The sequence below is a fragment of the Rattus norvegicus genome, chromosome 19, assembly GCF_036323735.1.
Source record: "Rattus norvegicus strain BN/NHsdMcwi chromosome 19, GRCr8, whole genome shotgun sequence".
Classification (NCBI taxonomy): domain Eukaryota; kingdom Metazoa; phylum Chordata; class Mammalia; order Rodentia; family Muridae; genus Rattus; species Rattus norvegicus.
Genome location: NC_086037.1, coordinates 51,780,002 through 51,805,376, shown reverse-complemented (window position 1 = coordinate 51,805,376; position 25,375 = coordinate 51,780,002). Strand labels below are relative to the sequence as shown.

At 43.6% G+C, this 25,375-nt stretch overlaps 1 protein-coding gene across 3 annotated transcripts in view; it reads right to left on the bottom strand.

The window, feature by feature from the left end:
• The window catches only part of Sntb2 (syntrophin, beta 2), a 92,592-nt gene that overhangs the window by 26,707 nt on the left and 40,510 nt on the right, over positions 1-25,375 (bottom strand). For 2 of the 3 annotated variants that reach the window (NM_001168674.1, XM_039097998.2), the window contains exons 2-3: positions 13,785-13,998; positions 3,490-3,700 (exon numbers count right to left, since the gene is read on the bottom strand). In NM_001168674.1, the coding sequence (NP_001162145.1) occupies positions 3,490-3,700; positions 13,785-13,998 (425 nt within the window). The remainder of the gene's footprint in view (positions 1-3,489; positions 3,701-13,784; positions 13,999-25,375) is intronic. The other variant, XM_039097999.2, reaches the window with a different exon arrangement.

Sequence of the window (25,375 nt, the reverse complement as noted above, 5' to 3'; positions counted from 1 at the left end):
CACGGAGACCACTATGTAGATCTCATGGAGATCTGCCTGTCTCTGCATCCTGAAAGCTAGGATTAAAAGCAAGCCTAAGGTGCAAGTCCTTGTTTTTTTTCCCTTCCTTCCTCCTTTCCTTTGGGTTTTCAAGAAGCCCTTAGTTCAACGAACATCTTTACTCTCTTCTACTTACCACGGTGAGGGGACCCTCAACTTCACTCATTCTGTTTCCTTGTTTGCCTTACTGATTAAAGATAGTGTTTGTGTTCCGTGGAGTGAGAACACTGCTCGCTACACACAGTGTGTGTGTTCAGTTGAGTCATTAGCACAAGCGGTCTTGAGGTCCCACGTCTAAGTTTCTGGCTAGAGAAAATGGGGATACTAGTGGGAGTTTTAGCTCACTTGTGTTTCCATACCTACACCTGGCCAAACAATCAGGTTTTTCTAAAGTTTATTTTGTAATAAACAGGAAACACTAAATATTATTGAAAGATATTATTAATCCTTTCCTGACATCCTGTGATCCAATCAGTCAGTCTTTCTGTCTCTGAGATGGGGTCTTAAAGTCTACAGACCACACGGGCTGAGGGCTTGAATGTACCTTCCTGAGATAGCCTTGGCTAGAACTACCCAGCTAAGGCCTTATCAGATTCTTGAACCCTAGGAACTATATGAAGTCAATGTTGGTTATAAGTCAGTAAATCTTGGCAACAGTTTGAGGTCTAGAGGTGGATAATGAACCTCTCCATGACCTGTCATTTCTGGGGATTATCCAACAGATAGATAGATAGATAGATAGATAGATAGATAGATAGATAGATAGATAGATAATTATCCCCTTACTCTATAAACTCTCAGGATCCCAATATAAGAACTGATAGAAGGGGCTGAAGAGGTGGCTCAGTGGTTAAAAGCATTGGCTGCTCTCCCAGAGACCTGAGTTCAAATCCCAGCACCCACATGGCAGCTCACACTGTCTGCAACTCCAGTTCCAGAAGATCATGGCATCCCCATACATGAGGCAAAAAAACCCCAATACACATAAAATATACATTTTTCTTTGTTTTTTCAAGACAGGGTTTTTCTATGTAGCTGTGCCTATCCTGGAGATCAGGCTGGCCTGGAACTCAGAGATCCAATTGCGTCTGCCTCCTAAGTGCTGAGATTAAAAGTGTGTACCACCAACCCCTGCCTAAAAATAAATAAATCTTAAAAAAAATAAAGACTTGATATAAACTTAATTTCTTTTTTTTTTTTGGTTCTTTTTTTCCGGAGCTGGGGACCGAACCCAGGGCCTTGCGCTTCCTAGGCAAGTGCCCTACCACTGAGCTAAATCCCCAACCCCATAAACTTAATTTCTACTACTCATTTATGTGTATGAGTGTTCTGCCTATAGTATGTATACGTATCACCTGAATGCCCACAGCATCAGATTCTCTGGAAGTGGAGTTACAGATCATGATGAGCTGCTATGCAGACACTGGGACTCAAACCCGGGCTTTCTGGAAGAGCAGCACACGGGAGACAAAAGCTCTAATCGCTACTGTACGTTTTACTTTTGTTTTGTTGAGACTGGGCTGCTCTGCATAGTCCTGGCTGTCCCGTTAGCCGCTCTGTGGACCAGGCTGAACTAGAACTCAGAGATCCTCCTGCCTCTACCCACTGAGTGCTGGGATTAAAGGTGCTCACCATCAAGGAATGACCTGAGTTTATCCCCAGAAGCTCATGTGGTGGAAGAGAAGAGTTCCTTCAAGTTGGCTTCTGACCCCACGTGAGTGCCATGATACGCACACCCACACAATACATTCGTTTTTTGAAGAGTTCAGAAGTTTAAAAGGGAAAAGAAAAAAAGCTGGGTGAGGTGGTGCATGACTTTAGTCCCAGCGCTAGGGAGGAAGGTGGATCTCTGTGAGTTCAAGGTCAGCCTGGTCTACAAAGTGAGTCCAGAACAGCCAGGGCTGTTTACACTGAAAAATTCCTCCTTGAAAACCCAAACAAAACAAAACAAAACAAAAAAAGTAAAAGGAAGAAGGAGGAGGAGGAGGAGGAAGTGGAGGATTGGAGGGCATCTAAAATTGGTCCTGTGTCATAGTTCCCCGGGGAACTACCAAAAAAGATTGTCAGGACCAACCAGAGATTTACACCAAATTGGAACTTTGTTGGCAACACCCAACATCATTTTTAGACAAAACGAATTATCCTCAACTTGAGAAAAATCTAGAACTCTTCTGAGGCAGAGGAAAGAAAGCTAGACCAAGAAAACTTAGAGCAAAGCAGCATCTACAGGGCCCCTCCCTAGCCCTCTGCACCCATAGGTGCACCAGGATCTAGAGATAACACACATCAGGGGCAGCACTCAACTACTCGCTCACTCACCTCTGAGCCCTGAGCTCCGGGTTTCAGCTCCTGTTCCAGCCCACAAGAAATGAGGGATGTGATTCGATGTTATGTGTGAACTCTCCCTACTGTTTGAACCTGGGGTCTGAGGGCTGTGCTCTTCAGCACCCTCTTAGGCTTTCTTGATTCTTTCCATTTTTCAGTTATGGACTAAACGCCATTTTGTTTCATGTCTTATAAAATATTTTGTATATTTTCTTCTTCTGGTATTGGAGATTAAACCTAGGACCTTGTATGTATCAGACAAGTGCCCTTCTGTGGAGTTATATCTCCAACCCTATATTTTGTATAGTTAAAGTTCTTCTCATGCAGGAATATAAACTAGAGACTGCTGCCCCTAGGAACACTGCCAATGCTCTATAGAAGGTTGGAGAAACTGTGACCTCTGGGTCAAATCCACCCTTCAACCTGTTTTTGTAAATTGTACTGACAATTAATGTCATGATGTCTGAGACTGTGTGGCTGCTGTTAGAGCAGGGTAAAGCATGCTGCTGTGTTCTGTGAACAAAGACCAAGACTGATAGATCCTCCAGGCCCTTGTCCCTACCCCTAATCATGAAAAGTATCATCCCATGCTGCTTAGAGAGAGAAGTGGAAACAGGAAACCTCTTTTAGTTATAGCGCAATGATACCATGAAGGCTAATTCTGCTGGTGGGGTGATGATTAGAAACCATTAATTAAATGACAGACAGGAAGTGAGGAAGGGAAAAAAGGACAGAAGCATTGTCATGTTGATATCCAGGAACCAAATGATACATAGTCTGTATGTGTATCTGTAGACAGGCATGGTGGCACATGCCTTTAGTCCCCAAACTGGAGACGCAGAAAGGCATTTCTCTGTGAGTTCAAGGCCAGCCTGGTCTACATAGTGAGACCCTGTCTCAAACAAACACTCTTACAAACACATATACTCTCACATAAACACACACTCACTCTCTCTTTCTCTTTCTTTCTCTCTCTCTCTCTCTCTCTGACAGACAGACAGACACAGACACAGACACACAGACACACACACACAGGTGGAGATAGAAGTAGTCTAGCTATATGCTGTAAGGGAGGTACTTTAGCTCTGAGTAGGGAGGGATAAACCTTGTCTGCCTCCCACCTACCTGCTCTGCCAGCCAGGCAATATGCTTGACTTCCTTGCTGCCTCCCGCTGTACTGGTTGCACCAAGCATGGCATTGAGCTCAGCCAGTACCTGTGGGAGGAGAGCCATTATGTTGGTGTGGATAGCTACGAACCAGGAGTGTGCTGTGGCCGTATCCTTGCAGCGTAAGATCAAGGTGTTCCTGCTATCAGGAGAATGTAGCTCTATCAATCTGTATGGGGAGAGAAAAGAGAAAAATGAGCTAGGCTTGAAGTTAACACATCAACTACAGCTAACATTCTAACTTCAAATCTAGTCTAATACTGTGTTTTTCTAATAGAGACACTTTAATTCCCCAAAGTCCAATTCCAGAGAAACCCACAAATGGATGGAAATAATGAGGACTAGTAGCTGGACTTTCTGTTGTACTGGGATGGTCACTAGTGGGACACTTCACTTTCCCTTAACTTCCATATCAAAGAAACAGAACCTCTGTCTGCTGGGCACTGCAGATGATAATAAGGAACACACACACCACATGTATAATATATGTATGTCAAAGACAGGGCTGCTATACAGCTGACAACGACCTTCAACTCTCAGTCCACTGACTTTCACCTATCTAGTGCTGGGATTACAGATGAACGTTATACACAGAGCTAAAAGAACTGATAATTTTTTTTGTAAAGATTTATTTATTATATATAAGTACACTGTAGCTGTCTTCAGACACACCAGAAGAGGACATCAGATCCCATTACAGATGGCTGTGAGCCACCATGTGGTTGCTGGGAATTGAACTCAGGACCTCTGGGAGAGCAGTCAGTGCTCTTAACCACTGAGCCATCTCTCCAGTCTGAGAACTGATATTTTAAAAATAATGGCTGGGCGGTAATGGCAGACTCCTTTAATCCTAGCACTTGGGAGGCAGAGGCTAGCCTAGTCTACAGAGTGAGTTTCAGGATAGCCAGGGCTACACAGAGAAAACCTGTCTTGAAAAACCAATAAATAAGCATATGTAAATAAGTAATTAAACAAACAACTGGGGTCTGGAGAGATTGCTCACTGATTTGGGGCATGCGTTGCTCTTCCAAGTGGCCTGAATCTCAGCACCCAAACGAGGTAGTGCAAACAGCAGCAGCTGCCTAGAGCCTCGGCTCCAGGAGACCCGCTGTCTCTGTGGTTGCCTACACTTATGTGGACAGACACATAGCAAACACATATACACATAATGTTTTTAATTAGGTAATTCTGGAATAAGCCATAAAAAGCCTGACAATGAACCGGAATGTGTTATTATTGAAATAAAGGGTTAGGAGCAGAAGAATATTGCTTTTTGTGAATATTATTCTCTATGGAAATTTGGAATGTTATTTCTTTCTTTCTTTACTTGAGACTGAGTCTCACCATGTAGTCCTGAGCGGTCTGAAGCTTGCTGTGTAGACCCAGTGGCCTCACACTCACAGAGATCCCCCTGCTTCTGCCTCCTGAGTGCTGGAATTAAAGGCACATACACTACTATTATTACCCTTGGTTTAAGCTAACAACAGACCAACAGTTCCAAGGGTGGCCTCCAGGGCTACTAACATGCATTAGGCATCCCTATTCTTCTAGCTCCTCAGTGGGACTGGGGACTCAAACTCAGGTCATTAGGGCTATACACCAAGTATGCTACAAGCTCAGTTATCTTGCTACTTTACTCTTATTTGTTTTTACTTTTTCATTTTGTATTAAAAATGTAGAGGGGTTGTTGTTTGATTAATTACTGTGTGTGTGTGTGTGTGTGTGTGTGTGTGTGTAGGTCAGAGGATAACTAGTGGGAATCATTTTTCTCCTTCCACCATGTGAGTCCCAGGGGTCAAACTGAGCTGTCAGGCTTGGGGACAGAAAGCTCTACCTTCTGAGCCATCTTGCTGGGCCTAAGTTTTACTTACTTAAGAGAAGGTCTCACTGTGCAGCCTGACAGGGCTCAGATTCATGACAATCCTCCTGAATGCTGGGAGGACAAGTCTGGACCCCCATGCCTAGCTCCAAATATTTCAAGTTGTTATTTTATATGGCAAATGTTTATTCTCAACAAATCCTGCTTGGTCTATCCTTTCTTCTAAGATTTACTTCATTTGTATTTACAGTTACGGTGTTTGTGGGTATCCATGGATACCAGAAGAGGGTATCAGATGCACTAGAACTGAAGTTACAGGTGTGTGCTGGGAACTGAACTTGGGTCCTCTAGGAGAAGAACAATTACTCTCAAACCCGGAGCTACCTCTCTGGCTCCCAGTCTATTCTTCCTTAAATACATATTAATTGACCCCTTACTAAGTGTCAGATATTGCTAGTGTTGTAAATACAGTGATATGACAAAAAAAATCCAGTTTTTACCCTAATTGAGTCTACAGCCTAACAGGGAAGGCAGAAAATGAAGAATTGATGGAATACAGTCATAGGTCACAAACAGTGTTGTGGCTGCTATGAAAACCTTCCCCTAATGGACACTCCTGTGGTAGTAAAGACAATGTAGGACTACAGTGGAAACCTTCACACTTCTGGGCACACTTACCAAACTGATTCCATGTGGTAAGACCATTTATAAACCTGGTACCTCCCTTAAGGAAGCTTTGCAAAAACCAAATCTAGGGATGAGGAGATGGTTTAGCAGGTAAGGGCACTTGTGCTTAGCCTAATGGCCTGACTTTGAACCTACCTAGTAGAAAGAGAAACAGACGTCTGCAAGGCTCCCTCTGACTTCTACACATACACTGTGGTGTGCTTGAACTCACATAAGAAGTTAAAAATTATGAAGAATAATTCTCTGAGCTCAGAGAGCTCACTACAACAAAAACTGGGAAGCTGGAAAAAAGCCCAGGGGTTTAGAAAAGTGGTCTTTTAGTTTAATCATCTTGACACACCCTAGGGTCACCTGCCAACCTCAATTGAGAAAACATCTCCAGATTGCCCACATGCAAATCTATATGAGCATTTTCTTGGTTGAAGATTGATGTGGGAGGGTCCAGCCCATTCTGGGCACTGCCACATCCTAGGCTGTGGTCCTGAATGGTATAAGAGAGCAGGCTGAGGGGGCTGGGGATTTAGCTCAGTGGTTAGAGTGCTTACCTAGGAAGCGCAAGGCCCTGGGTTCGGTCCCCAGCTCCGAAAAAAAGAACCAAAAAAAAAAAAAAAAAAGAGAGCAGGCTGAGTAAGCTTTAAGGAGCAAGCCAGTAAGCTGCCCTCCTCTATGGTATCTGCTTCAGTTCCTGACCTGAGTGACCTCAGTGACAGAAGATGATCTGAAAGTTCTAAAACAGCATAAAGCCTTTCTTCCCCAAACTGTTTCCTGTAATGGCATTTATCACAACAGTAGAAACTCGAACTAAACCAAGTGGGGAAAGCCAAATCCCAGCCAGTCTACTACACAGTCTCTAAATGTGTAGGTAACTGGTGGCAAGGATGTCTCAGAAAGGGAGACTCGAAGTATGCACTACAGAGAGCGGCAGGACTGTGAACTCCACGCCAGCCTGAATGACTTGGTGAGTTATAACTCAAAAGATAAAAATGAAAACTGGAATGAACCTTTGTTGAATGTTTGACCCTAAGGTTCAATTCCCACCACTGTAAACAAACAAAACAAAACAAATCCAAACAGACAAAAAAACACCCCCAAACCAAAAAGCATCTAGTGGGGCATGGCTGGCATCTGTGCTCAGGCAGCTAGGGCAACACTGCAAGAGATTTGAGGCTAGCCTGGGCTATACAGCAAACTCTAGGACAGTGATTTGAGGCTAGCCTGGGCTATACAGCAAACTCTAGGACAGTGATTTGAGGCTAGCCTGGGCTATACAGCAAACTCTAGGACAGCTTAGGACAGTGATTTGAGGCTAGCCTGGGCTATACAGCAAACTCTAGGACAGCTTAGGACAGTGTGAGGCTGTCTCAAACAAACAGAATCCCCCACACTCAGTGGCTAATGACTGCTATGACCTCATCCTAGCAAAAAGCGTTTGCCATTCTCATTCCCACCAGACTGGTTGGGAGAAGCAGTTCTTAGTTCAGACTGCACATCATGGGGCTGACCATTCCTAGAAGGGCTTCTTATTTCTTTCCGCCCCATTGCTCTCTCACTGAGCCAGCCCGACATTCTTTAGTCATAAGCTAAAGTTCACTGGCAAGAAACAGGCAAGAAATTTCCTTCACTCCTCCTTCTGACCTACTTAGCACTAAAGATAGAAATCACTTCTTCCTTCTCTAGGCACAAAATGATTACTTTCTGGAAAAAAAAATTGACAACAACAAGACCCTTTACACCGTATACAATCCTGAGTCTCAGGTAGGTTCTTTAACCTAATTATAAATAACGGGAAGAGTAAAAATAGATCTGCTGTGAAAGAAGACCATTCCTGATTAATCAGGAGTGGACACCACGGGAGAGCTCAAATGATGAAATGGGCAGGAAGTTGGAGGCAGGAGCATTAGCATTTATATTTTTTTCTTTTTACAAATTTTTAAGTTAATTTTTATTTATATGAGTACACAGTAGCTGCCTTCAGACACACCAGAAGAGGGCACTGGATCTCATTACAGATGGTTGTGAGACACCATGTGGTTGCTGGGAAGTGAACTCAGGACCTCTGGAAGAGCAGTCAGTACTCTAACCGCTGAGCCATCTCTCCAACCCGCATCAGCATTTATGAAACAAAAGAAATCCTGAGCTTCTTGGAAAGGGGTTGTGGACAAGTTAATTAAGGAAACAATAAATGGAGCTGGAGAGATGGCCCAGCAGTTAAGAGCACTGACTGTTCTTTCAAAGGACCTGGGTTCGATTCCCAGCACCCACATGGCAGCTCACTTTAAGATCTGATACCCTCACACAGACATACATGCAGACAAAACACTAGTGCAAAAAATAAAAATAGAGGTTGGGGATTTGGCTCAGTGATAGAGCGCTTGCCTAGCAAGCGCAAGGCTCTGGGTTCAGTCTCCAGCTCCGGAAAAAAAAATTATAAAAAAAATATACTATTTTGTTTTCAAAACGGTTTCTCCGTGTAGTGTGTCTGTCCTAAAACTCACTCTATGTACCAAGCTGGTCTTGAACTTGAAGATCCACTAGCTTCTGCCTCCTGAGTGCTGGGATTAAAGACATGCACCCACCACCATGCCCAGTAAGAAATACTAACTTGTAAAGAAGAAAAGAAAAAAAAAAGATTCAAACAGACGAAGTATCTTTGGCCAGGCATTGGTAGTGCAAACCTTTAATCCCAGGACTTGGAAGGCAGATGCAGGTGGATCTCTGTGAGTTCAAGACCAGCATGGTCTACAGAGTGAGTTCCAGGACAACCAGGGTTCCACAGAGAAACCCATGTCAAACAAAACAAACAGAACAAAAAGCAAACAAAAAAAGCAAACAATAAACTCACAAGCGGAACCGAGTCCAGGATCCAGAAGAGTCTGTCTTGTAGTAGCCCTAACTGATAAAAGCAACACAGGAATTCTTGAAATGAGCTGTTTTAAATGAAAATTTTAAATGAGAGCCCTGCTAATAGCAAGCATGCAGGCAGTGTGTCAGTAAGCGGGCCCACAGGAGAAATGAGGAGGCGGCTACAAGGTTAAAGGTTTTGGACTCCAGTCAAACCACAGAGGAACTCCTGGGAAACTTAATTCTAGTTTCATCAGACAAGTCAAATCAATATTTAGGTAGACAGAAGCATGGGCTTGTAAGCTCAGCCTATATTAATAGGCTTGGTAGCCTGCTGGTTATGCCTTTGACATAAATTATGAGTTAAATTTAGTAACAGTTATGTGATTTTTATATGTCACAAATCTCAAGTCTACCTTTTACTAGAAAAATTGTCAAAATGAAGATGAAGTGCTGTGAGCCAATGCAAAGGACAATTCCTACAGTGCCACGATCCCTACAGGGCAACGATCCCTACAGTGCCATGATCCCTACAGGGCAACGATTCCTACAGGGCAACCATCCCTGCAGTGCAATGCTATGTTCATTCCCACAGGACATGGTACTGCTTGCTGAGGAAGGGCTCGTGTTCTCTCACTGGGTGTCATCATTAATTAATTAGTTTCCATATCTCATGACACACACCCCATGATTATCAGAAGCATTTGGCAAGGCAAGAGAAACTCGGGTGAGCAAAGCAGCAACCTCCATTTACTCACTTTCATAGCTAAACACTCACCAGCTTTATAACTACAGAGCCAAATCGAAGTAGTAAAATAATGATCATAAAAGCAAGCTGCTTCCTTTCACTTTAGAGAAGCCTTTACATAAAAACAAAAGATGCACCACAAGCTATCACTGCATCCCCCCCCCCAAGGGTTAATACCATCTGCAACAGTATTACCATGCCATTAACCACGGCCGGAAGGGTTAATACCATCTGCAACAGTATTACCATGCCATTAACCACGCGGCGCTGGCGAGCACACAGAGCAGTGGAAACTCATACTGTTGGCTGCTGTTGGTTTTAGCATAAAATGGCACAGTCACTGGAAGAATGTCTGGAAATTTCCTTTCTTAAATTTATTTTATTTAATGTGTATGAGTGTTTTGCCTCCATATATGTGTTTGTACCATGTGTGTGTCTGGTGTCCATGGAGTTCAGAAAGAGTCTGATCCCCTGGAGCTGGAGTTACAGAAGACAGTGAGGCGTGTGGGTGATGGAATGAATGGTCCTCTAAGAGCAGCCAGGGCGACTAACTGCTGAGCCATCTTTCCAGCCCTGCGGTTTCCTTTAAAACCAAGCACACACCTGCCATTTATCTGTTTGGTTGGTTTTTGGTTTTTCAGACAGGATTTGTCTGTGTAGCCTTGGCTGTCCTGGAACTCACTGTAAACCAGGCTGGCCTCGAACTGCCCTCTTCTGCCTCCTGAGTGCTGGGATTAATTAAAGGCAAGCACCACCACCCAGCAGTTTGTTGGTTTTTTTGAGGCAAGGACAGACAGAACTGGAGAGATGGCTCAGCGGTTAAGAGCACTGTCTGCTCTTCTAGAAGACCTGGATTTGATCCCCAGCAACCACATAGAGGTTCACAACCATCGGATACATTGACCTCTCATGGCCAGACATGCACGCAGGTATACTTGTAGGAAAAACATTATATAATTTTTTTAAAATCAAGATAAAGAAATTGGCATGTGTTTTAGGAGGGCTTTGATAAATTTAAGAACTAAAGCGCTCCAAGTGACTTTAAAGATAGTAATTCCTTTCTCCTTGATGAATGTGTGGTGTAGTCACACATGTGCAATCGTGCACGCTATGGATGTCAGAGGTCAATGTCTTCCTCTCGTATTCTCTATCTATTCTAACTGGTCCTGGAGTTTACCAACTGGCAAGACTCTCTGGCCACCACACCCCTAGGATCCTCTTGTCTCTAAGCACTGGTATTCCAGGTTCATGACACCAAACCTGGCTTTTTACTTGGGTGCTGGGATCTGAGCGAATGCTTGTACAACCAAAGCTTTATCCACAGAGCCATCTTCTCCATTTTCCTAACATGGCTCTAAAAGATATGGCTGAAGAGGCTGTGTTTTAATTTTATAGACAGATAGAATTTTACCAAGGGAAACTGAAAGCACACAATTTTAAGACCTCGCTGTACCAATTTTTAATTTTCTAACTTAATCCCTGTGGAATTTTTATTTTGTTCAAGCGGAAGCTGAGGCATATGGAAAACAAATAGCTTGTGTACTGTGCCACAGTCCTTGTCTTCTAGGTCTTACAATGGAAGTTTACTTAGGTGGTAGTTTCGTATGTTGTTTTATGGGAAGACACACAGGACAGATGTCCACATCCCAGTACATAAGCAAAATGACATGTGGTCACCACCAGCTCCTTGCAATTTTGGGGCCTGCTTTTCTCTAGAGCATGAATAGGATAACCTTCTGTCTCTTCTCGTTTGTATAAAATGACAGTCATTTTCAAGTGTATTTCAAGTGAGAGCAGAAACAAGTTCCTTTCAGCAGTAAGACGGAGAATCTTCACCCTGGTCTTGACCACCTGAGCCAAGCCTCATACAGCAGGTCATGGCTGAGTCTGAGGATCATGTGGTGGAAGGAAGGGTGTCCCCCGCCCTCCCCCAAATATTACGCAGTGTTTGACTTCTGCTAAACTGAAAGTTCTAGGCTTCACTATAGCATCTTCCCACCATCACTGTCACACTTTGTTCTCAATTGTTCCCCAATTACCTCCCCTCTATTGCCCCCTTTCCCTCCTCCTCCAGCCAGTCCCCTTTCTGTCCCTACTGAGTCCCCCGTCTGCTTCCCTTTTACACGTAATTCATTATCATTTCATATCTCCCTGAAGATCACTTTGCCCTCTCATAATCCCTGTCCTAGTTTTCTGAGCTACAAACACACATACAGACAGTCTGTTGTGATTTTAGCACTTTCCAGTTGCTCTCTACACTTGGTCCAAATCTGATCATCATCAGATGTTCGTAGTATACGGAGCTATAGAGGTGGGTGGCTCTGTGGTCAGGTAAGCACTTGTTGTTTCTACAGAAGACCCAGGTTCAATCTCATCACCCATATGGCTTCTCACCAATGTCTCCAGTTCCAGGGGGATCCAGTGTCCTCTTCTGACTTCTGTGGGCAATAAGTATTTATGTGGTGCACAGACATACACGCAGGCAAAATACTCACAACACACATAATGTAAATAAATGGTTTTGTTCTTGTTGATTTGGGGTTCTGTTGTGTTTTGTTGAGACAGGGTTTCTCTGTGTAGCCCTGACTGACCTGGAACTCAGAGCTCCACCTGCCACTGCCTCCCCAGTGCTGGGAATAAAGGCAGGCACCTCGGCCAGCAGGCTTGAAATTAATAAATCTTTGGAAAATGTTTCCAGCATATAAACGAGCCAAGGAGAATGCAGTCCTTGAGTTTTAAGGAAAGTCAAGATTCTGTGTTCTGACAGACATCTTAATGATGAAGGTAATCTCAGTAATCACTTCGGTCTTCCCTCTTTCCCTGTCCCACATCCTCAAACTTGTATACGGTGCTCTTTTCTTCAGCTTCAAGCGGTATCAGCAACAACACAGGCGTCTATCCCAAGGAGGTTTACAAGGGAAGAGCTTCCTTAGCCTCTCTATCCTCGCCCCCCGAAGGCGTGCGTCTCTTAGCACTAGATGGAGTAAGGCTTTTTGCCCCTTTGTGTTTCTTTGAACCTAGTTTATTCGGTTCTAGTATAATCCAGACTAATCTGGAACTCACTCTGTAGCCCAAGCTGACCTTACAGTCACAGCTTTTCCTGTGGCAGTCCCCCTGGAGCTGTGGTTATAGGTGAGAACAGAACTGCCTCAGTCACAACACTGTCCGCCATAGTTTCTGGGAATGAAGACGTGGCTCAAGGTTAAGAGCACCTGATGCTCCTGAAAAGGACCTAAGTTTGGTTCCCAGCATCCATGTTGGGCAACTAACAACGGCCTTTAATTCCAGTTTTAGCCTGTGTATGCACCCATACACATAACATACATTCACATAAAAACAAATATTCATGTATAAAAAGATTTTAAGTCTTCTAATAACTTACAATTTCGTGATACTAGGTAAAATATTTCAAGCACGAGTTTTAATCATGTTAAAGCCTCACATGCTGAAGGTCGTTCAGTTTCTGTCTACAACCCCCTCCCATCAAAAAAAGAGCTTCTCACTGCACAGCTCTGGCTGGTCTGCAACTCAGATATCTGCCTCCTTCTGCCTGCTTAGCCCTAAAATTAATGGTATGTGATACTGTGCCTGACAAGAAGAGCCTGGCTTCAGTTTCTTGCTGTGTTCTGTGTCTGTCCTACTGTGCTTAGATACTTCTCAGATCAGAGAAGACTGAACGCAGATTATATAAAGCCCATCTTTAGGTCTTTGAACAAGGTTTTGTTTTTTTTAAGACACCCCAGTTTACCAAATCTCTGGCCTCACTCTGAGCCTAGCCATAATAGTGAAATCAACACCATCCTAGAACACAAATAGCTATAGAATAAGGAAAGTGAGAAACCATTCCGTGCATTTTATACAAGATGGGGAGGTCAGAGAAGTGAACTTGTCAGTCATTTTGCCAGTTGATATCCCAGATCTCCAATGGGGCCTCTGATTGTAACTTTATTTACAATTAAGAAACTTCCTTATAAAGACAATGGGAAGCTGAGCAGGGAGATGGTGGGTTTGAGGCCATCTAGGGCTCCAAAACCAAAGGCAGATCTCTGATCTTAGAATGCCATTTTCCTCTCAGTAATGTACTGGACAGGAGGCACTGAGACTGAGGCTTCCTCAGGTGTGTACACCTGAGTGTGGTGCTCTTGGAGGCATGCTCACCTGTTCTCCAGATCGGGCATGCTTAGGTTTCTAGCAGCAAAGCACATTTTGAGAGGGATGACCTTCCTGTCCTTGGTGGTGTTCTGATGCTTTGGAGAGCCAGAGTCTTCACTGCCACTGAAGCTTGGTGACTGGGGAGAGGCACCTTCCCACGGCAGATCTGATACTAATGATGGTTTCTTGATATATGGTGTTACTTCTCGGATGAACTTGACTATGAAAAAAAACAAAATTAAAGGAGGTTAGTCCTTTTGTTTCTGACCAAATGAAAACCAAAATATTCATGTACATGTGATAGCAGTGCACACTTTTAATCCCGGTCTTCAGGAGGCAGAATCTGAGGCCAGCCTGGTCTATAGAATGAGTTCCAGGACAGCCAGAGCTACACATGAGACCCTGTCTTGAATAACAAAACAATTTACAGGGGTTGGGGATTTAGCTCAGTGGTAGAGCGCTTGCCTAGCAAGCACAAGGCTCTGGGTTCAGTCCCCAGCTCCGAAAAAAAGAAAAAAGAAAAAAAAAACAATTTACATACAAACAACATCTAGAGCACAGTGAAACGAGAGTTCAAATGCTATCAAAGTCCTTGAGCTTCGTTCCACATCTTCTGAGCTAGCACAGAGGGGACACACCCTAAGGCTTCCACCCAATGAAACACTCGTAACACTCTGAACCTCTTGTACATGAGAACCCTTCAAATGTCAGAAAAATAGATATCTCTTTCTTCCCTATACTAAGGCCAGTTTTCAGCTCAATTGATACAAGGCTTGGACCCTGGCCTAAATGAATGCTCCACCTGGATGGGGTGGAGGGAGATGGATAAACATGATTACTGTGGTCAAAAAAAAAAAAGTGTCAAAATATATATAAGCACAAAGCCAACACAATTGATCCCCTCGTGCTTTCAAAATAATGTATTCCCTTTAAAATCTATTTTGAACGTGTAATACCTTAGTACCCCTATCTGGTTGCTTGCCAGCAGAAGTCTTACAAATCTGAATACCCATAGGTACATGGAGACAATGGGACAGACACTCGTTCTCATATGAACAGGGCACATGCACTTGAGGCAACTTAGGCAAGAGCATCCTCTTTGCACTGTGTATCAGGTTGGGTGTGGAATTTTCCACGTCTATCATGTGTGCTCGAAAAGCTTCAGGTCTTAGGTTTTTGAAAGAGGTATAATTAATATATACATTCACATAAAACAAGACGCAGAAGTGCTAGATTTCTCTAATGGCAACTGCTGTGTGATCTCGCAGAGCTGCTAGATGTGCTAAGCACAATGTAAGAGCCACACATCTGTCTGCTTATCCACCAACTTCACAGGATGGCAGTGTATTCTGCTTTCTGTACACTGCTTGTATTCTTTAGTACGCTGACAGCAGCCAGTCATTATCTATCCCCTCCCCAGCCACATCAGCCAGCAATGGGGTTTTATAAACAACCAACACAGTCTATGACACAATGAAGACACCGGGAAAGGACATGAAAAACAAGAGTGGCCCTAAACACGCACACACTCTAGCCACACGGTAAATAGCCAGAGCCTCTCCTTTGCTTTCCTGACTTCGAAAGCTAGAGGAATTTAAAAAAAATTAACCCTAGTCAGTCCAAGAGATGAAGCCATTGTCTTGCATCATTAAATTAATCTAAGCACTTGGCAGGCAGACACAGGTAGATCTCTGTGAGTTCAAGGGCAGCCTGGTCTATATAGCATTCCCGGTTAGCCAAGGCTACACAGTGAGATCCTGTCTCAAACAAACAAACAAACAAACAAACAAACAAACAAAACACTGCACCAATGTCTGCAGAAGTCAAGCATAATAGCAGGAAATGTAATTCCAAAGATAGCACTTAGATACAGGACAGAGCGTGCAGGTGTGCGTATTTTTCCTTCCTGTTTTCTATAAATGCATTTCTGGGTGGAGAGAGTAAGAGCTAGCTAGCTGCTTAGGTCACCAAGGAGATTTCTCATCCTGGAAGAATAAGCAGGAGTGTAGCCAGTATATCCCTCGAGCAGCTGACTCAGGCATTTCAGTACACACTTGAGCTTTGTGCTTTTAGGAGAGGATTAGATCACGAGAACTTGGCAGAAATTCCTAAGGTTTTCAATCAATGCCAATGGCTGAGGCATGCTTTTCAACACTTAAGGCGCCATGCCAGCTACTGGTCTACCAACTGGGGGAAACAAAGCCATTCTAAATGAGCACTCTTGAAAAGTACAGTGATTAGAAGAGTCCTTAATGATCTACTCAGAATTAGCATCTCTAATCTGATTACTACAAACATGCTAAAAACAAAAGCAAAGCAGACACACAACCTATGGGCCACTGTGTTCAAAGAGCAATGGATATGGGCTGGGGCCAGATCAGCGGGTAGACTGCTCTCCAGCAATGCAGAGCCCTCCGTTTGAGATCTGGCACCTCACAAACCAAGCATGGCACATGCCTGTAGCATATCGAGCACCTCTGTGAGATCACACAGCAGTTGTCATTAGAGGATTAGAAGTTTATGGTCATTCTTGGATACATACCAAGGTCTGCCTGTGCTACCTGAGAGACCTTAGTTCAAAAAAAAGTGTTAAATTTCACCAAAATTATAGCGTTGCAGCCTGTACACCCAGCTAATAAGCCATCTATAATGTTTAATGCCTGTAAATTGACACTTATGTCCTATAAGACCTCCCCAGCTGCCACAGAACCAACCTGGGGAATGACCTGAAAAGAAGCATCTTTACAAGCAGCCCACTGGCTTTCAGTGTTCCTCTCTCTTTTAAGACAGCTACAGTGTACTTATATAATAAATAAATGTAAAGACTACCCTTATAACAATTGTACACCAATACCTGCAGCTGTGCAAAGTGCCAAGAGGCTGGAGCTAAGTTTCTGTCTCCCTCACTTACTAAATCCAAGGGAGGGACTGAGGTAGCCAAAAGGTTCATGCGCCTAGGACCTGAGGTTCCATCCAGAAAAACAAACAACGTGAGAAGAAAAAGCAAAGAGAAAAGCACCCCCTCCCTGTTTTCAACGGACAGAACATAGCTGATGTGAGACGCTTCAGCTGATAAAGGCATTGGCAAGCAAGTCTGAGCCCCAGAGTTCAGTCCCAGGGACTCCCAAAGTGGGAGGATGGACTCCATTATGATGCCTACTAAATACACAGAGTAAATAAATAAGTGTAATTAACAGACAGTATCTGACCTGAACATTTATCAATAATGATATGGAGAAGGATTTTTATCAGAACATTGTAGTGCTTGTATATACGTCGGTTTTAAAGATGTAATTCTGCATATTTTAAATTTAACTCCTGCATTATGTATTTTTAAAAATGAGCTCATCAACTTGACTAAACAGCAAGTTACACCAATCTCCAAAAGGCAAGGAGGGGAAGGAAGAAGAGGGAAGAAGGAAAGGAGAAAAAAAATGTTTCCATAGCTTTTAAAATGTTTTAATTTGGGGCTGGGGATTTAGCTCAGTGGTTAGAGCGCTTACCTAGGAAGCGCAAGGCCCTGGGTTCGGTCCCCAGCTCCGAAAAAAAGAACCAAAAAAAAAAAAATGTTTTAATTTTATTTTTGTGTGTGTGCCTCCATTTATGCACCATTTGTGTGCAGTACCAGCAGAGGCCAGAGGAGGCCATCAGAGCCCCTGGAACTGGTACAGGTGGCTATGAGCCACCTGAAACGGGTGCTGGGAAGTAAACCAGGGTCCCCTGCAAGAGCAGCCACTGCTCCTAACCGTGAAGCCATCTCTCCAGCTCCCGTCCCTTCTGTTACAAGTTTTGATGTTGCCATTTGCACTCACAGTTGGCCGCATCCTTTCACCCAAGATAATTAAACTAAAAATGCTGAAAGGAAAAGATAAAATAAAAAGTTCCTAGTTCTACTATAGCACATTCTAGTATTATAGTCTCCATATTATATACACTAACTCTTCAGTATTACTTAAGAATCATTATATCAAATTCCACTGTGTATACATCATAATTTACTAGGGTATTCCCTAATTATTGGGAACTTGGTTCTAGTGGTCTACAATGGACATTTTTTTCAGGGAGAATATTCAAGACTCCTAATAAACAAGGACAAATTGTTCCCCCACAGAAAGATTTTATCATTTTATCCTGTCAGGAGCACACCCGGGCCCCATAAAGTGGTGCCGTGTTAGTTAATTGTGGTATCGCCTTGACTGGATGTGGAATCAAGTAACTGAGTCGCCTCTGAGTAGGTACGTGAGGGTATCCCCAGAAGGATGGCGAGAGGAGACCCTTCTCATGCCCAGGTATAAGGAGGAATGAGAGGAAAGCTGTGTGCATCTCACCTGCTGGCCTCTGCCCTTGCTAGTGCCTCGGTCTACCCTGCGGGCTTCCCTGTGTTGCCATCCTCTGCTGATCCTGGAGCCCACCTCTTTAATCTTCCTCTCGGGCTGAAGACCAGCGATTCTCCAGGAATTCCCTGGTCGTAAGTGCCAGCTTGGAACGGCTGAGGAACCGGCCTTGTGGACTGATCGGCTCCGTGTTCTCAGCCACTCCAGCATGCAGACAAGCTCTTGTCAGACTATTCAGTCCATATCATATGAGCCAATCTGATAAATCTCCTTTGTAACACATGCTCATTCTATCGGTTTTGTTTCTTTAGAGAACCCTGACTAGCCACTAATCATATAAGACGATCTTGGCAGCCACCAAGAGCAGCGGTGCACACCTGTAATTATGGCAGCGGGGAGACTCAAGTGGAAGGATTGCCGTTAGCTCCCTGCCCATCTCATATATAATAGATGATAAATGGATCGCAACAAATAGAGAATGCTATTTTCTGAATCTCACTGAATCTCAACAAATAGGGAATGCTATTTTCTTCTTTTATATATATATATTTTATTTTTTGTTTATCATATGTGAGTACACTGTAGCTGTCTTCAGACACCAGAAGAGGGCATCAGATCTCATTACAGATGGTTGTGAGCCACCACGTGGTTGCTGGGATTTGAACTTAGGACCTCGGGAAGAGCAGTCGGTGCTCTTAGCCGCTGAGCCATCTCTCTAGCCCCTGCTATTTTCTTCTTAAAAGCAGAAAAATCACTTTTTTTTTTTTTTTTTGGTCTCAAGAGGTAGAGGTGCTCTGCAATTCTGGACCATGAGACACTAACAGCAGCATCTAATACAGTTGTCCTCTGTCTTTGACTATCTGTCTTTGACTATAGAGCAAGTCTCATACATATGACCTCTATCACGGTCTTCCTCATCCACCCTTCACTGCACTCCCCTCCTCCCAGCCTTTCCATCAGCCCCTTCCTTCCCTCACACGGTCCCCCCTTCCTCTCTAAGACGAGATGCTGTCCAGGCTAACCTTGAGCTTATGATGCTCTCTCTGCTCCACCTCCCGAATGCTGTGATTATAGACATGAGCACAATGTCTTTTTTAAAAATGTTTTCAGATTTCATTATACATGTATGGTTGATTTGCCTACATGTGTCTATGTGCACCACATACATGCGTGCTTGTTGAATCCCTTAGAACTGAGGTCACAGATGGTTGTGAGTCACCAAATGGGTGCATGGAATCAATTCTGGTCCTTTGCAAGAGCAGCAGGTGTTCTTACCCACGGAGCCATCTCTCCAGACCTGTGACTTACCTGTCTTAATTAAATGCAGACTCTACATGAGAGAAAACATGATATTGTCTCTAAACCCTATTCCTAGTTCCACGCTCCTCTCCTTCCCTCCGTAGAATTCCTCCTTTATCATTTATGTCTGGTGAGACAGTTAGTACTGTCACCTTGACAGGCTCTGGTAAGCGAGCCTTGGGCGTGCCTGTGAGGGGTTACCTGGATCAGGTTAACGGTAGGCAGCATCAGTCCATGGGCCAGAGTCCATGAAGAAAAGGGAGAAAGCTTGCCTGGTGCTAGCATTTACCTCTTGCTTCCAGGGTGTGGAACATGGCCAGCTCTTCAGCCATGATGTACCCTGATGTGCTGTGCTTACACTGTGATCTAAAATAAACCCTTCTTCCTTATCTTGCCATAGACAGATATTTTGTCCATGCAATGAGGTAGGTAACTAATACACTGGGGGGTAAGCTTGTTCATGCCTGGCGTCCAGGAGGGGAAGGCTAATGAGAGAAGTAGGCCTAGCTTCAGAAACAGAATGTGCGTATACCCTAAGGCAGGATCTCAACGTTTTCTGGAATAGCATAGGCTGCAGCTCAAAAGTGGGCGGGGAAAGCAAATGCAGTCTCTGCAGGTCCGAAGTTTTCCATTCACTTATTATACGTGCTTTCTTCCCAGTGCAATCAAAGTTCTCTCCACGTCAATGGAAGCAGCAGGACCACTCTTACTCTGCACACCTCATCCCCTGGCTGGCCTCCAACTTATATAGGCCAGGCTGGTGTCAAACTCACAGAGATCCACCTGCCTCTCAAATGCTAGGATTAAAGGCGTGCACCCACAACTGTTTTCTTTGATCTTAAATTACTACTAGAAAGACAAAGAGAATTTAGGTTTACTTTTCTTTTTTTAAAAATTAATTAATTTATTTTATGTATGTGAGTACACTGTCGCTGACTTCAGACACATCAGAAGAGGGCATTAGATTCCATTACAGATGGTTGTGACCCACCAGATGGTTGCTTGGAATTGAACTCGGGACCTCTAGAAGAGCAGTCAGTGCTCTTAACCGCTGAGCCATCTCTCCAGCTCCTACGTTTTCTTTTAAATCTGTGGGCTGTGGTAGAGTAAGTCCAAATAAACCAGAAGTGAGCTAGATTGAAAATTTGTCACCAGTAATTAAAAAAAAAATCAGGATTTTAAAAACATGGCCCTGTAGGGCATGGTGGCTCATGCCTTTAATCCCAACAATCAGGAGGCCGGCAGGCAGATCTGGGGCCAGCTTGGTTTACAGTGAGTTCCGGGACAACCAGGGCTACACAAAGAAACCCTGTCTCAAAAAACCAAAACAAACAAGCAAGGTGGCCTTTATACCGAACAGGATGGCAAACACCTTTAGTCCCAGCACCACTGGAGTGGCAGAGCTGGTCTCAGGGACATCCAGGCCACCCAGAGCTATGTACTGAGACCCCATCTCAAAATAAAACCAAACCAAAACCAAAGCCAAAAAGCAGGTTTTCTGTCCTCAGTCGGGCTCTGCACGGAGATTTATTAAGTTAACAGAGAAGCACCCACACCTTCACATAGACACAGAAACCCCACTATCTGAAATAATTTGGGTTTTGGTCTGTTTACTGTATAATTTCCCTTTAGTAGAAGACTTTCAACTACTAATTTTATATGGTCAGTAGCTGTGGGTTATTCATAAAGTAAATACTTCTTAAATAGATGTTTAAATGTTTTTCTTTGCAATGGTTCTCTTAAACCGTAACAGAATATGCGAGTTTATTTTAAACCCCCAGGCTTGCATTTTTAGGTGTTCTTGTGAGGAGACAGCCAGTTGTAAATCTAAATCTGCCTTTGGATCCACTACACAATAAGCATGGGTGTTTAAGGCCCTTACTTAAGACATGGGAGACTGTTCCCTTTATACTGACTCAGTCACTCACTGCCCACCCTCCTCTCTCTGCTCATGGTACTCAGAGCTGAGAACAGGCAGAAGAGGCAACAACAAGGCGGGCTGTCCTCCTAGTCTTCCTGGCTTCCTCTTCTCTAGCTTTTGTAAACAGGCCCCAGGCTGCCCTTGAACTTGCAATGATCTTCCTGCCTCTGCCTTTCTAAGTGCTGGGATCTCAGGCACGCCCCACATCCGCCCCACTATCCTTACTTTCCTGCCTTCCTGCGGTACTTCTGGAGCTAAGTGTGCCCCCCACCCCTGCTTCTTTCTCTACAAAGATGCACTGCTCCATACAAAACAATGTATTGTTTCTGTTCACCTTTCTGGGGGGACAGAGTTCCATATTTTATAGCCCATGCTAGTCTTGCACTTGCTATCCTCCTGCGTCAGCCTTCTGAGTAGTGGGAATTATGGATGTGTGCTCCTACACCTAATGACAAATTCTGATCATGTAAAAGATTAGAAAAAAATTTCTTTTAAATTTTTCTTCAGGGCCTTGCTGTGTTGAAGTTACACATAAGTTAGGAATCCCACCACAGCTCTCCTGCAGGTTTTTCCCTCTTCACTGAAGCAGAGTCAAGGAGAGTATGTAAAACGTTTGGTTGGAATAATACAGGTCTCCCTGGAACTACAGCACCGCACCTGACTTTACCTGCTGAGGACAGAGCTTCGAGTCCAGATTTCTTGCTGAAATATTAAAAGTACAGATTTGAAAAACATGAAGCCTACAAGATTTCCCTAAACATAATAAAATGACTCGAACACTATAAAACTGGAGTCATCAAGAGTTACTGCTGGGATTGGAGAGATGGCTCAGTGGTTAAGAGCAATGGCTACTCCTCCAGAGGTCCAGAGTTTAATTCCCAGCAAACATATGGTGTCTCAAAACTACCTTAATGGGATCTGATTCTCTCTTCTAGTGTGCACGAAAACAGAGCACTCATACACATGAATAAATAAATATATGAATAAAAATAAATAAAACCAAAGGGAAATTCTATGAAGAATTCAAGTTTTTAAAAAGTTACTGCTAAGAACACATGCAAGTTCTTAGTTTTACATGTAAAACACACACACATACATATCAGTATATTCATAAAGAGCTTAAGAAAAATATACCATATATTGGTATGCCAAATATACAAATATTTATAAGTGTAATTATAGGGACTTTAAAGGTTAAAATGTTTTAAAGAAGTTTGGGCTGGAGTCTATGTTGTTTTAAGTTTAAAGCAGGGTCTCCGTGTGTAGGCTTGGCTGGTCCAAATCTTAGTAAACCAGACAGGCCTTGAATTAACAAAGAACTACCAGCTTCCCCACTAAGGGACTTAAAAACTAGCAAACAAAACCAAGCCAAAACAAAACGAAAAAACTGGCACTGAACTGGTTTTTTTTTAAAGATTTGTTTATTTTATCCTATATTTACCAGTACTTTGTATATATGTCTCTGGCCATGTATACACTTGATGCCTACAGAATTCACAAGGTGGCTGCAGATCCTCTGGAATTGAGTTACAGATGGTTATGAGGCACCATGTGGCTGTCGGGAACTGATAAGAGCAGGCGTTAATTTTAACCACTGAGCCATGTCTCCAGCACCCAGAGTGCATCCTATTAATTGTTCTCATCTAGTTTACACTGAGACGCAGCTGTGTGTCTCACATATTATCTCATTGAGTTCATGACAAACTCATGGACAAACAACTCTTTCAGTGAAATTTATACCACAGGGAAAACTGAGGGTCCAAGGTAACCCTCAGACCTCCCGATAGGTAGCTTGCTGCTCTCCTACAGGATCTGAGTTGCACGCAGAGCCCACAAAGTGACTCACAAGCATCTGGGTGCCCCTTCTGACTTCTGCGGGCGCTGTACACGGTGCACATGAATACCTGCAGGCAATACTCAGATATTGAGCAGTAAGAGGGGCACGAGGTCCCAAGACAGGGTTTCTCTGTGTAGCCCTGGCTGTCCTGGAACTTGCTCTGTAGACCAAGCTGGCCTTGAACTAAGAGACCTACCTCCCTCTGCCTCTTGAGTGAGGAGATTAAAGGCATGTGCTACTATTGCCTGGCTCACATATTTTCTTTTAAAAACACAATGTATTTTTTGATTTCTATTTTATTGTGTGTACACCTTGCCTACATGTATGTCTGTGCCACATTAGCATGGTGTCTTCAGAGACCAGAAGAGGGGCATTAAGTCCCCTGGAACTGGAATTAAATATGGTTGTGAGCCATCTCATGATGATGGGAACTGAACCTAGGTCCTCTAAAATAGCAGTCACTGTTCTTAACCACTGAACCATTGCTCCAGTCCCCTATTTTTTGTTTGCTTGTTTGTATGTTTGTGAGACAAGATCTTATTTTGTAGCCTAGGCTAGCCTCCTCCTCCTGGCACTGATCCTCCTCCTGCCTCAGTTTTCTGAGCAACACCAACAATCTTCCTTTTCTCACCCCCCTAAGACAGGATGTGTGGGACTACAGCCCAGACTAGACCTTTCCACAGCTCTCAGGCCTTAAACATCTGATGTTACAGGTGTGAATTACTAGACCTGACATAACAGAATCAGTTTCCAAGGGACCATATCAGTGGTTCTCAACTGTGGGTTGGAACCCCTGGCAGGGAGTTAAATACCCTTTATAGGGGTTGCCTACAACCACCAGAAAACACAGGTTATTACCATTCATACCAGTAACAAAATTAAAGTTATGAAGTAGCAACAAAAATAGTTTTATGGGTGGGGTCACCATAACATGAGGAGCTATATTAAAGGGTCACAGCTTTAGGAAGGTTAAGAACCACTGGACTACAGAATAGTGAACACAATCTAATATTCCCTTTATAGTCCTAGGGAGGTAATCAACCCAGGGCCTTGCATATGCTACACAATTGTTCTACCACTAAACTATACCTCCAAGCCCACAATCTAAGATTTGAATTTAGATACAAAGGTGAACTACAAACTTTGTAATTTGAGAAAATATCTCCCATCCCCAGGTTTTTGTTTTTTTGGTTGTGTTTTGAGATGGTCTAACAAGCCAATTCAGGGTCTGAACTTGCTATGTATCAGAGGATGATTTTGGGTTCCTGATTGTCCTGCTTTTACCTTTAGTGCTGGGACTTCAGACATAAACCACTCCACCAGATGCATATAATGCTGGGAATCAAACCCCAGCCTTCATGCTTGGTAGGCCAAGCACCCTACCACCTGAGCTAAGTCCCCAGCTCCTAATTCCACCCTCTCCACCTTAACCTCAGGAAGCTGCTTCCAGGTGTGCCCTCCCACCTTCATCCATCCATCCATCCATCCATCCATCCATCCATCCATCCATCCATCCACCCACCCATCCATCCATCCATCCATCCATCCACCCACCCATCCATCCATCCATCCACCCACCCATCCATCCATCCATCCATCCATCTATCTGTCTATTATATATAAGTACACTGTAGCTGGCTTCAGACACACCAGAAGAGGGCATCGGATCCCATTACAGATGGTTGTGAGCCACCATGTGGTTGCTGGGATTTGAACTCAGGACCTCTGGAAGAGCAGTCAGTGCTCTTAACCACTGAGCCACCTCTCCAGCTCACCTTCATATCCTCTTTTTTTTAATTTTTTTATTTATTCTATAGTTATAAAGTTGTGTTGTATATGTATATACAGACACAGATCTATGTATACATGCATGCATACATATATGTATATGCATGTATGTTTGTCTGTGCACCACAGGCATGCAAAGCCTACAGGTGTTGGATCCCATGGAACTGGAGTTACAGATGTTTGTGAGCCACCACATGGGTGCTGGGAATAGAACCCAGGTCTCCTGTAAGAGCAGCCAGTGCTTTAACCACTAAGCCATCTCTCCTGCTTATATACTCTTCTTTTTAAATTACTGTGTATTTGTGTGGTGTATGTTTGTATGTAACTGGTGTGCACATGTCATAGCTCACGTGGGAAGGTCATGTGAGTTGGTCCAGTCTTCTTACCATATGGGATTTGGGAACTGAACTCACTTGGC